The sequence below is a fragment of the Megachile rotundata genome, chromosome 11 (assembly GCF_050947335.1).
Source record: "Megachile rotundata isolate GNS110a chromosome 11, iyMegRotu1, whole genome shotgun sequence".
In the NCBI taxonomy this organism is placed as follows: Eukaryota; Metazoa; Arthropoda; class Insecta; order Hymenoptera; family Megachilidae; genus Megachile; species Megachile rotundata.
Window position 1 is genome coordinate 11,527,107 of NC_134993.1, and position 12,393 is coordinate 11,539,499.

Here is a 12,393-nt window from a genome sequence, read left to right on the forward strand (position 1 = left end):
TTCGCGGTGAACTGGACTTTCTCTCTTACCGATTATCTGGGTCGCATCGAGTCACTTTTCTTTGCTATGTGATTCTGCAGAAATTGTCTTTTTGCGACCTTCGCTCTTTCGTTCGGAAATATCGAGTTCCGTATAAGGTGTGTAGACCCATTCATAATAGTTTCTCCAGAAACCTAGTCACTTTGGGTATATTTACACATCAGGGATTTGCGTCAAGCTACCTTTTATTCTGATTTAGTGTCCCATGTGGACCAAAGTGGACTAAGCTTCCCAAAACGGTCTCCTCCACCAGAAGTCATCCGAATAATCCATCAGATGTTGATAGACACGTTCAGTCTCATTAGGGTGTATTTACCCACATCAGGGATTTGAGTCAAGCTACCTTTTATTCTGATTTAGTGTCCCATGTGGACCAAAGTGGACTAAGCTTCCCAAAACGGTTTCCTCCACCAGAAGTCATCCAAATGACCCATCAGATGTTGATAGACACGTTCAATCCCATTAGGGTATATTTACCCACATCAGGGATTTGAGTCAAGCTACCTTTTATTCTGATTTAGTGTCCCATGTGGACCAAAGTGGACTAAGCTTCCCAAAACGGTTTCCTCCACCAGAAGTCATCCGAATAACCCATCAGATGTTGATAGACACGTTCAATACCATTAGGGTATATTTACCCACATCAGGGATTTGAGTCAAGCTACCTTTTATTCTGACTCAGTCTCATGTGGACCGAAGTGGACTAAGCTTCCCAAAACGATCTCCTCTACCAGAAGTCACCCTAATAACCCATCAGATGTTGCTAGACACGTTCAATCCCATTAGGGTATATTTACATCAGAGATTTGAGTATAGCTATCTTTCATTCTGATTCAAAAGTCCACATGATTCAAATTGCTATAACTTGAACCAAAGTGTCTCTAAGTAAATTTAGCAGAATCTAAGTGAATTGCCTCAAAGATGATGGAAATGTGGAGATGTGGACCATCCTAATTACGCAATTGGAAGGTGGACATTCTCATTCCGACCCGGTCTGAGGTAATAGGCACACGGTGAAAGCGTCGATTACTCTCCGATGATCGACCTATTGCAACGAAATTATGCATCTCGGTGTCCGTTTCTCGAATGAGTTTGAAAGTTTCTAGCGAGTGGAAACAGGCATTGCGAAGGACGCGTTTGTTCGAGCAGAATTTTCGAAACAGGTGAATTAGAACGGAATAAAGTATCCGTTGCGAGCTGCGTTGGGTGAGTTGAATGAATCAAGAAAATGAAAGTGCTGGTAGAAACATTGCCAAAGGGAAATTACTAATGGTGGAGTAAATGTACTTTATATTCTTGGACTGGGGTTATATGGGAACTGTGATTATGGTTCCACATCTGTAGATTCAAACATTCTCAGTTGCAAATTTTTAGGGTGATCTAGGTGTAGATGTTGATGTTTGAATAGTTGGGTTCTGAGGTACTCATGTGTTCAAACTTCTGGGTCCTAGGTATGTAGGTTCTCAAGTTTCTGTAGCTTCAAATTTTTATTTTTTTGGAGACCTACAGACTCAAGTTCCTAGGCTTCCATGAGCTAAAAGCTACAAGTGTCAGGATCGTCAAATCTTCACATTCACAAGTCGTCATATGCCCAAATTTCCAAGAGACCAAATCTCCACATCCACAAGTTGTCACATCCCTAAGTTCCCAAGAGACCAAATCTCCACATCCACAAGTCGTCATATACCCAAATTCCAAAGTGACCAAATCTCCACATCTACAAGTCGTCACATTCTCAAATTCCAAGCTCCCCAAATTTCCACATCTACAAATTGTCATCTTCTCAAATTCCAAGCTGCTCAAATCTCCACATCTCAAATTCCAAGAGTCAGATGGAATATAGACCCTAGTCCCACATCTCCAAATCCCCACATCCTCAAATCTCCACATCTCCAAGTCCCTATATCTCCAAGTGTCCACATCCCCAAATCTCCATATCCTCAAATTCCAACACCTCCACATCCCCATATCTCCAAGTGTCCACATCCCCAAATCTCCATACCTCCAAATTTCCACACTCCTCAAATCCTAACACTCCACATCCCTACATCTCCAAGTGTCCACATCTCCAAGTCCCTATCCTCCAAATCTCCACCTTCCCCAAATCCCAACATCTCCACATCCCCATATCTCCAAGTGTCCACATCCCCAAATCTCCACACTCCTCAAATTCCAACACTCCACATCCCTACATCTCCAAGTGTCCACATCCCCAAATCCCTATCCTCCAAATCTCCACCTTTCCCAAATCCCAACATCTCCACATCCCCATATCTCCAAGTGTCCACATCCCTAAATCCCTATACCTCCAAATTTCCACACTCCTCAAATCCCAACACTCCACATCCCTACATCTCCAAGTGTCCACATCTCCAAGTTCCCTATACCTCCAAATCCACCTTCCCCAAATCCCAATACCCTACATCCCTATATCTCCAAGTGTCCACATCCCCAAATCTCCATACCTCCAAATTTCCACACTCCTCAAATCCCTATATCCTCCAATCCCAACTACCTCCATATCTCAAAGTCCCCATATCGCTTAATCGCCATCCCAAAACCCCAACATCCCGCATCCAACCGTTCCCAAAGGTCCCCAAGCCCCGTTTATTTCCCGTGGCAGCAAGATTCGCTCTTGACTCGAGTATCGTTTCGCGACAAATATTTGAGCGTTCCCAAGTGGATTTTCGCGGGCGGTTCAGCGAACCCTGTTGGAAGAAGCGCGCGAAGCGGTCGCTCGATAAGGGACCAAGCTCGCGAGCGATAAGAGCTCCGACACGGTTCGAGGTTGTTCACCTTGGCGTCGTAGCGCGAGAGAGAGCGACGGCAGCCGGGGCCGATCTACGCAACGTGAACCAAGCCAAGAGAAATAAAGGCGAGAAAAAGAGGCTAGAGAGATTAGAGGAAGAGGGGAAGATCGCAGTCTCTTATCGGGCTTCTGGTCGGTTCGGCTTGTGGCGTAGGGACGTTGTTGCGAGATTAGAACGACCCCGAGAACAGCTCAGAGAGTCGACGAACCGGCCCCTGATTGGACGCTGTCGAGTCAACGCTCCTCTGGCGACCCGCGGGAGGGGATTGTTGGGGAACCGGGAGAGGGGGGCAAATCGTGGACTGGGAGAGGACACAGCGCATCAATCGAGGTCACTGGGGACCAGGAGGAGGCCAGGCCATTGCCCGTGTGTCTTGCTTTTGAGGTTAGCCAGTCGTCAGCACGAGCGTAATTAGAAAATGCCCGATGGAGTTCGCGCCGGTGTCGAAACCAGCTCTTTTTTTTTCATTCCCCTACGCATCTTTCTGGACAACAGCTGCTCCCGATAACCCTGAATCGCTGAATCACTCGCTCTCGGACAAAAGCTTATTGCGTTATGCTTTCAAGCTTTTCTTACTTCAAATTCTGGACGTATTAGCATAGGACTACTGCGAATTCTTTACACTCTGATGAAGAGTCAATGATTAGTAACAAGTCTTTGTGCTGATGATTGCGCAGATTTCACTTTCGTTTACGATTCAACTACCTGCGTACACCTGCTGGACACCTATGGCTACCTGTCTCATATGTGGACACCTATGGCTGTCTGTTTCATATGTGGACACTTATGACTACCTGTTTCATATCTATGGCTACCTGTTTCATGTCTGGACACCTACATTTCATGGGTACCTATTTCATATCTGCATTCCATGTTACCTATCGCATATTTGCATACATACATAGGTAGCTATTTTACATTTATCTGTATAATGAGATCTAGGTAACTACAGGAACTCACAACATTATATTAAGATTGTAGAGCAACAAGTTATAGTATCATAATTCTTCAAATATTTGTTTAAACAAAAGCTTCGAATTTCCGCTACCAGAGGGCCACCGCTAACTCCTTTCTCACATGTGGTCCTCATCCAAATCCTCAAAACTCCAGCGAAAATCTACAAACCTAGCAAGAGAATTCCAAGCTCGAGCTAATCTTGCAGCAGATCCCGGTAATCCCCGTGGATATTTAAGAACGGAGGAAGGAGCTTTCGACCTCGTAGTTATGCTCGTTGGGTTAGGTCAGTGCTCTCGGGCGGATGCAACGACGAGGTGAAAGCATTCCAACATGGCGGATGGGGAGAGTGATCCACGGTCCAGCAGCAACGTACTTTCTCCGGAGATGGGGGAAAAGAAATCCGGAGAGGGGATGTATAGCGTAATTCGCTATCTCGTTACGTAACGGGGCCTACGTCTCAGCCGGTTGAACGGGTGTGTGACGTACTGGCGTACTCACGCAATTGAACGTCGGAATGCGTGTTCCGGTAAACGGAGAAATTGCATTAGGGACTAATAACCAGGGCTCGATCGCATGAAAATCGTACGCTTCCTATTCCGAGAGGAACAAAAGGTGGGCGAGCGCGCTTATGAACGGCCCCGGCGTGTAACTGTATACGAGAGGCACATCAGTCTCTTTTACGCTCGCAGAACAAGAGGGCGAGCGGGCTAGCCGAGTGTGTTGGTGACCTTCGATGATAGCCGTGGGTGGGGAGGCTGGTAGAGTAGCTAAACTACCAACGAAGGGGAAGGGAGGCCGAGGGGCGTACGGGGGTCGGTAAGGAGACCCAGTTCGAGTTTGTTGAACCGACCCGCCGGCGATTGGCCACACGAGTCGCGGAGTTCACTACTTGCCGAACGGCCGGTAGGAGATGGAGAGGAGGCGGTGGGGCGAGGTGGCAGCCCGTTCGGTTAATTTCATCTTGCCCCAGTTACGGGCCAGGCAGGGTGAACGAACTAGCCTCGCGCCAAGGCCCCACCGACCTACTTTCCTGTTCTACGGACCTACGCGACAGAAAGAGACCGACAGTGCCTCTCCGCGCGCCGGAGTTCACGACGAGTTCAGGCCAGAGAGAGAGAGCGCCAACCGGAGCGACGAGGAGAGAATACGTGGAAGCGCTCGAACGGGACAAAGAGGGAGCGCGTGGGGGGAGGGCAGAACGCAGGGTGGGAGCCCCACTAGAGAGGCACACTATCTAGGCTAGAACCGCGAGCAAAAAGAAGAGAGGGAACCGTGAGACGTCGGTGGGACAGAGAAACACGGGGAGGGAGAAAAATTGCCGGAGCGCCGAGTGGAAGGCCGCCGACCGAGGGCAACGAACTAGCCTCGTCCCGGGCCCCGCGACCTACATTCCAACCCCGCTGGAAAGTGAAACCGCCTCTTTCTCTATTCCTTCCTACCTGAATCGTGATCAACGCCGGCTCAAGAATGTTTTTACAAGCCGATTCGAAATCGAACGAGAGGGAAAATAACTCTCCCTTTCGTTCGCGCGTCTATGAACCTGTCAAAACACTTACCGGCCAAAACTCGCCCCAGGAGATTCTCGCTATCCTGCGGCGCGCCGCGGTAACAAACCTGAGCCGATTGCTCCTTGTCATTGTCTAAGTCGTTTGGCGGTGACAGTATATCGCCGGACGGCTGTTGTTCATCGGCTGCACTGCCACGGGATTTGAACTCTTGCACCGTCATCTCTCCACGCGACAGTCTGTTGCACTGACTCGTTTAATTTTCCCGCCTGTTAACGCTGTCCGATAGTCCTAATGATAGTCTCGTATGGGGACAGAATTGGGGCGGGCATAACACGACCCGCTCCCATATGATTTCAACGAGTATTATTCTTCACTCTTTTCACTATGTGTCACCGGACACCGGCGCGAAACACAAGTTTGTTTTGGTTCGAACGTTCTTGTTAACTGTCCGCTTTTTCACTGTCCGCGCACGACAACACGATCACACCGATCAAAACGAGCTGTTGCTTGCCTTATGGCGACCGCGTGGTCCCCGACGTAACTCCAAATCGAAGCTTGCACGTTATTAGTTGGTGTGTTGTGTGTGGCGTGCGATGCGGTGCGCGAGTGAGTTCGCCGCGGCGTGGTGTGTCGCGGCTTCGCGGCGCCTGCGCGCTGCACCGGCCATCAACACCAGTGTACCGCGCCATTTTGGTGCCCCGCGCTTTTTTAAATACTCTTCAATAACAAGTTCATAATTTATCTCTGTCTATATTTTATGGGTGAATTGAAAATTTAAGGAGGAATCGTGAGAATTTTTCATTTGGGGATTTGGTTACTTGGGGAATTGATGTCCCGCGCTTTTTTAAACATGCGCTCTTACGACTGTGCGACTTAGTACTCCATGATTTATATTTTTGAAAGGGTGAGTGTGGAAATTTTGGGATTAGGGTACTTTGAGATTTGGTGACTTTTGAATATGGGATTTTCCTTGACTTATAATTGTAAGATTTATTACTGTCTCATTTTATTATTGTTATGTTAAGTAATTGAGTAATGTGATGTATTGCTTAGGTCAGATGGTATATTGCAGAAGAATATTTGTTATATCGCATTTTTAGAGGAGCTGTTTAATGACTTGATGGAATTTAGAAATTTGGGATAGAAATTTGTGAATCTAGGAAGATGAAGGTCTAGGAATTTAGGGACAAGGGAATTTGGAAATATAGGTGTATGGGACTTTTGAGATTTGGAGATCTAGGGATACTGGAAGATGGAGATTTGAAAATTCCCTAGTTTGGAAGGATTGAAATTCTCTTCACTTGTAAATACACAAATTCCGAAAATTCCAAGGTTTCCAAATTTCTAGTTTCCCATATCCCTAGATTCTCGGTTCCCTAGATCCCAAAATTCCAAAATCCCCAAATACCAGGATTCCCAAATTTCTACTTTCTCAAATCCCTAGATTCTCAAATTTCTACTTCCCAAAACCCCTAGATCCCCAAATTTCTATTTTCCCAAATCCCTATATTCCCAAATTCCTAGATCTCTAAATCTCTAAATCCCTAAATCCCAAAATCCCTAAATCCCCAAATCTCTAAATCCCCAAATCCCCAAATCCCTAAATCCCTAAATCCCCAAATCCCTAGATCCCTAAATCCCCAAATCCCTATTTCCCCAAATTCCTATATTCCCAAATCCCTAGATCCCCAAATCCCTAGATCCCCAAATTCCTGTACTGCCAAATCCCTAGATCTCCAAATTCCTAGTTTCCCAAATTCTTATTTCCCCAAATCCCTATTTCCCCGAATCCCTATTTCCCCAAATCCCTAAATTCCCAAATCCCTAAATTCCCAACTCCCCAAATTCCCAAATCCCTAAATTCCCAAATCCCTAAATTCCCAAATCCCTAAATTCCCAACTCCCCAAATTCCCAAATCCCTAAATTCCCAAATCCCTAAATTCCCAAATCCCTAAATTCCCAAATCCCCAAATTCCCAAATCCCTAAATCTCCAAATCCCTATATTACCAAATCCCTAGATTTCCAAATCCCTATATCCCAAATCCCAAAACTCACAAATTCCAAAATCCCCCACATCCCCAAAAATCACCAACTCATACCTAAATTGTGAAACTTTCAAAAGTCCTTAAACCAAGTTCTTAAAGTGAAAGAAAATAGGAAAACAAGTTGCTACGTCCCTGACAGCGTGTGATACACAATCAGATATGGTGAGTTCCCCTGCTACGCTACTGTGTTGACTCACTAACACTCGGAGAGTGAAAGCCGCTTAACCCCTGGCAGTTACACATACGTGACAGTGTGTGGACTATTCATATGTGGACTCACACCTTGCCTGAAACACGTGGCGCGCGTCTACGGAAGGCACAAGAGCGCAGGTGAACGGGACGACCGCCTAATTCGAGAATACCTAATCGGACTGTCTGGCCTAAGTCGGAACTAACCTGCCCCAACTGGGGCCCGTTAGACCTTCACTGTCTAGTTTCTACGCACAGGAATCTAAACAAAACGAATACGAAGATGAAATGTGCAGATGGATAACAAAGTGAATGCATAAGTGAAATTGCTGAATGGGTGGATGAGAAAATAAAGGAAATGAAATGGGTAAACTGGTTAATGGATGAAATATACATAAGTAGATGTAGTAAATGACTTCCAGTGACTAAATCAAGGAATTATATATTTCCTAATTATCTGATATACTAGTTTAGATACGACAGAATTTGCAACTCAGTAAATTTCAATTAACAAGGAATCGCTGTAATTTTCTAACATTTCACATGACACCACATATCACGAAGGATCAAATTCAACCAATTTCCATGATTCCGTATTTGGACCCGCGTGACCGGTCCCTAACCTCGTCAAATTTAATCTGGTCAGTGATCAAGTTAGGTTAGGTTATATTAACGTTCGTGCCGTCAGGTCCAGCGCGAGCCAAAGTCGAAACCGGTTAAGTTTGATTTCGAAGTTCACCCGTTACCTCTCGGTTGTAGGCCGTCGCGACGCGTTATAGAAAAAGGAGGTAAGCGGCGGTCCCATACCGAGGCATCGCCACGGACTCGTAAGCGCACGCGGAATTCGATGTAACAGTACCGAAAGTTTTTCGCGAATATCTCGGAAACCGAGAGCGAGCGGCGGTTACGTACCACGCGCCCGCCACAAGATGAGCTCCAGGAATTCAGAGGAGCTCCGCTTCCCTCGTTTTTCGATCCGATCGATGCACGCGACAGCCGTCACTAATCGCTCGCGCCGAAAATACGTGCGAGGCGAGGAATACACTTTTCGAACCGATCGCTTCCGTTCGATATTCCACTCATCTTGCGCGGACGGGAAACAATTTCTGTGAGAAAATCGGTGAGGTAAATTGCGAGTAGAGGTTCTCCGAATGGGAATGGTTCCACGGAAGTTTGAATCTAAATTCATGCAAGTCAAGCCTAACCTGCCCTAACGGGCCTTGAATTAACTGTTAGTATGTATAGTTCGTTTGACTCGGAGGCTAACGGGAACAATTCTAGCGCCACTTGGATTCCTCTTTCAGTCGAAACTACTCGACTTTCACTCTCGATCCTCTCATGCTACTCCACTTACGATCGATCAAGCTACGTCATTGATTACCTTCTTTCACCAATTGACGCGAGCAAATGTGCACTGTATTCTTCTTGCCTTTTGGAGTAATGGGCAAATTAGGGACGGGGATTAGCAAAGTTAGCAGATGGGGATCTGATGGGGAACCTAAGTACTATTGGGGATGTGGACTCATATAGGGTGTGGACAGAGATATTCATAATTGGAATATAATAATTTTGCCAAATTTGAAGATTTGTAAATTTGGGAATTAAAAAATTTGAAAGTACGAGCTGAAGTTTGTAAATTTGTAAATTTGAAAGTTTGAAAGTTTGAAAGTTTGTAAATTTGCAAAATTAAATATTTAGAAGTAAAAACTAAATAAAAGTACATAAGAGAGGATAGTGCACGTATTGATCAGAAATCGAATGATCGATAATACGTGGCTGGGACGCTTATCGACAGCTCTCCCAGATTAAAATTAATCAAAATGGAGCAAGCGTTATCGAAAGGGTTAATTGTTTCACTGGTAAGGCTGCAGAACGAACGATTTACGTATTTTATTGGCTGACTTGGTCGCGTCTAGATCATGGTCATCGTGTAGATCCCGTTAAACGATTCGAATTGGATATATTACTAGAGAGTCTATAGTAGACTGAACGTGACTATTCTAAATATAATCGAAGCTTGACCTACCCTAACTACGCGCTCGTGATCATAGCGACACTTGCTATTTCAATCATTCTCTTCAAATATTTAATACATTTTTCGTTAAAAATGAAATTGGTACATTTTTTATTTATTGTTGTGTTTCATTTTTAATTTGACGAATTTATTTAATTATATTTTTTGTTTCTTTAATAAAAATCATTACATACTATAACTATTATAGCATTCCTGAATTTTATATTTTGTTATTAATATAATAATTAACAAGTTTAAAATTTCAAAATTTAATGAAACTTTATAAGAAAACTTACTTGGGCTTATTAGGGTTGTTGAAACTATTACACCAGCATGTTACTCACCTGAAACAAAAAAGAATGCAATCATAGTACTGCAAAATAATAATTGTAAACTCAGAAAAATACAAATTTGGAAATTTTTAAGTTTGAGAATTTTGGGATTTGCAAATATAAAAATATATTTGAAATGAGACTTATAGGACACTTAAATTATACCTGTAGAATCTTAAAAAATTACAAAATTCTTTTTCTATAAAATGTTAGTGTAACATCTTAAAAATATTGTCTCAAAATTTTCAAGTGAAATACGGAGCCCTTTTGAAGTTATGGCCGATTAGCGCCGCGGGTATACACGCGTTCAGTGCGGAGGACTGAAACTTTAAACGCGTTTTTCTCAAAACTACGTTCTTAAAATTGCCGTGGCTGATAACTCAAAAACTAGTTTATCAATCGCGCTCAAATTTTCGCACATATCCATGACAATACTATCTAACATATGAACCTAAATGTATGAAATAAATTGAACATTAAAGTCCTTTCTATTGCAAAACATTGCAAAAATTTTCAATAAAATTCAAAGTTTTTCTTTAAACGCCATTTCTTCAATTTTACATATTTTGCACGTTTCTGAGGTTCATCTACTAACTGTGAATGTTAGTTTTCGAAACATTGTCTGCAAACTTGCTGAAACCAATATATCTTCCGCTGGAACCCACGCCGATTCACGAGACGCGCCAAAACACTTCCAGAAAGGATTGCCATAATTCCGGCATTTTGAAATATTTAGCAAAACAGAAAATATTCTGTAATAGGCAATAGTTATAATAAATTATACCTGAAATTTCGAAAATGCAAAACAAAGGTGTCCTATAAAAAAAAATTCACAAATATCAGCTTATTTTCATCTGTCTAAAGGTATGCCCCCCTTAACACATGTAATAATATTTGTTAATTTGTGGTGTGGGGCATTCAGGAGTCCTGGGAAACTCCACTCTACTGGGATTTTGGATAATTAGTGTGTGGTGTTTTTGGGGGTATGGGGCTCTCCACTAGGTCTTGTATACCTAATGGTGTATGGAATTTTTCGGGTATAGGGTGTGTTCAGGGGTCAGGGCACTCCAGGGTCTGGGACATTCAGTGTGGGGCACTCAGGGTTTGTGTACCTATTGGGTTTGGGACAATCAGGAATTGTGTCTTGGGTGGAAGCTTCCATCGGGATGTCACCATGGTGAGCAGTGTAGCAGGGCGGAGGACGTGTATCATCGGTGGTCAGCAGCGAATGCTTTCCATAAATGGAATCATTAGAGACTCCCAAAATGGGACACTTAGGGGCGCGGGTATGAAACCATCTTGCTGTCCCCTAACATAAAAATGTGAGCATGCTTCCTCTTTCTACGTATAGGTAAAGACCGTATACGTGAATCGGAAACATGCCGTCGTCTCCTTCTCGCGGTCCTTTAATATAGGCGCGAGGGCCCATTAGAATTACGAGAAAAACGATTCGCGGCTGGCCACCTGGCGGTCGCGATGCCTAGTTCGCGATTCGCGCGAAAAAATGACCAGTGGGGGGAGGACCCCTCGCGACACCGTGAAGCTCGCGCGCCGGGAAATGTAACGTGATCCGCGGTTCCAGTATATCCGTGAGACTATACCAATGCAAATATAAAACTTTTTTATTTTTGACTTTTTCGTTGTCAAACTTTCACCAATTAATTCTTGACACTTTTCCGATTAAAATGAGACCAAACACGGTATAATTTCGACTACGTTTACTGGTTTAATTGATGGTAGAATTTGAACAGGGAATAACGAAAGGAGAAGACGCTGCGGTTAAATCGGTCAAAGATAAAAAGTCTATTGCATTATTACAAAAAAAAATTATTTAAATTATTACAAAAGAAAAAAAAATGAAAAACGTAACGTGGGAAAAAACCAAGTCCAGCGGGCTTGAAAAAAAAAATTGAGGAATTAGCAAATTAGAAAATTAGAAGTCCTACCAAAACTTGACCATAAAAAACATCACATAAAGAAGAAAGTGATACACTTAGCGTCGTCAGAATGAACAATAATAAATGACATTTACTGTGACGAAGAGTCGATAAGGGGTAGTCAGGCTAAAGGTTGGTGGAAAATTGGCGGCTATTTAATTACCGGGCAATATCTAGCGCAGAATGTGGGTAACTGGGTCTCGTCCCTGTTTCGCAACGTGGTTGTAGAAGTGTAGGCCTGGCCGAGGTTGGTTGACTGGAACGATCGAGTCGGGAAAGTCTACCCTACATCCAAACTTGGAAACGAGGTGAGATACGCCAACTCCCGACTAACGAAAGGACGAATAGGTTGGACCGGATGTCGGATTTCATTGGGTTACGTCTATGTTGTTCGATCGGAGGATCATCTGGTTTTCTGCTCTTGTATTGCTAAGTCATACGGTGACGTTCTTTCAATTTTTATGAAATGTTTTTATCTTGGGCTGTTCAAATATTTAGATTTTCAATTCTAGGGGAATCTTTATGGAAATTGCACTTCTAGGGGAATTTTTATGGAAGTT

At 43.8% G+C, this 12,393-nt stretch overlaps 1 protein-coding gene across 4 annotated transcripts in view; it reads right to left on the reverse strand.

The window, feature by feature from the left end:
• Positions 1 to 12,393, reverse strand: part of E75 (ecdysone-induced protein 75) — a 266,115-nt gene that overhangs the window by 122,073 nt on the left and 131,649 nt on the right. For 2 of the 4 annotated variants that reach the window (XM_076537559.1, XM_076537555.1), the window contains exon 1: positions 5,363 to 5,920. The exons of the other annotated variants lie outside the window; for them this stretch is intronic. In XM_076537559.1, the coding sequence (XP_076393674.1) occupies positions 5,363 to 5,534 (172 nt within the window). In that variant the 5' untranslated portion in view covers positions 5,535 to 5,920. Of the gene's footprint in view, positions 1 to 5,362; positions 5,921 to 12,393 lie in introns of those variants that run through there. 4 annotated transcript variants of the gene reach the window in all.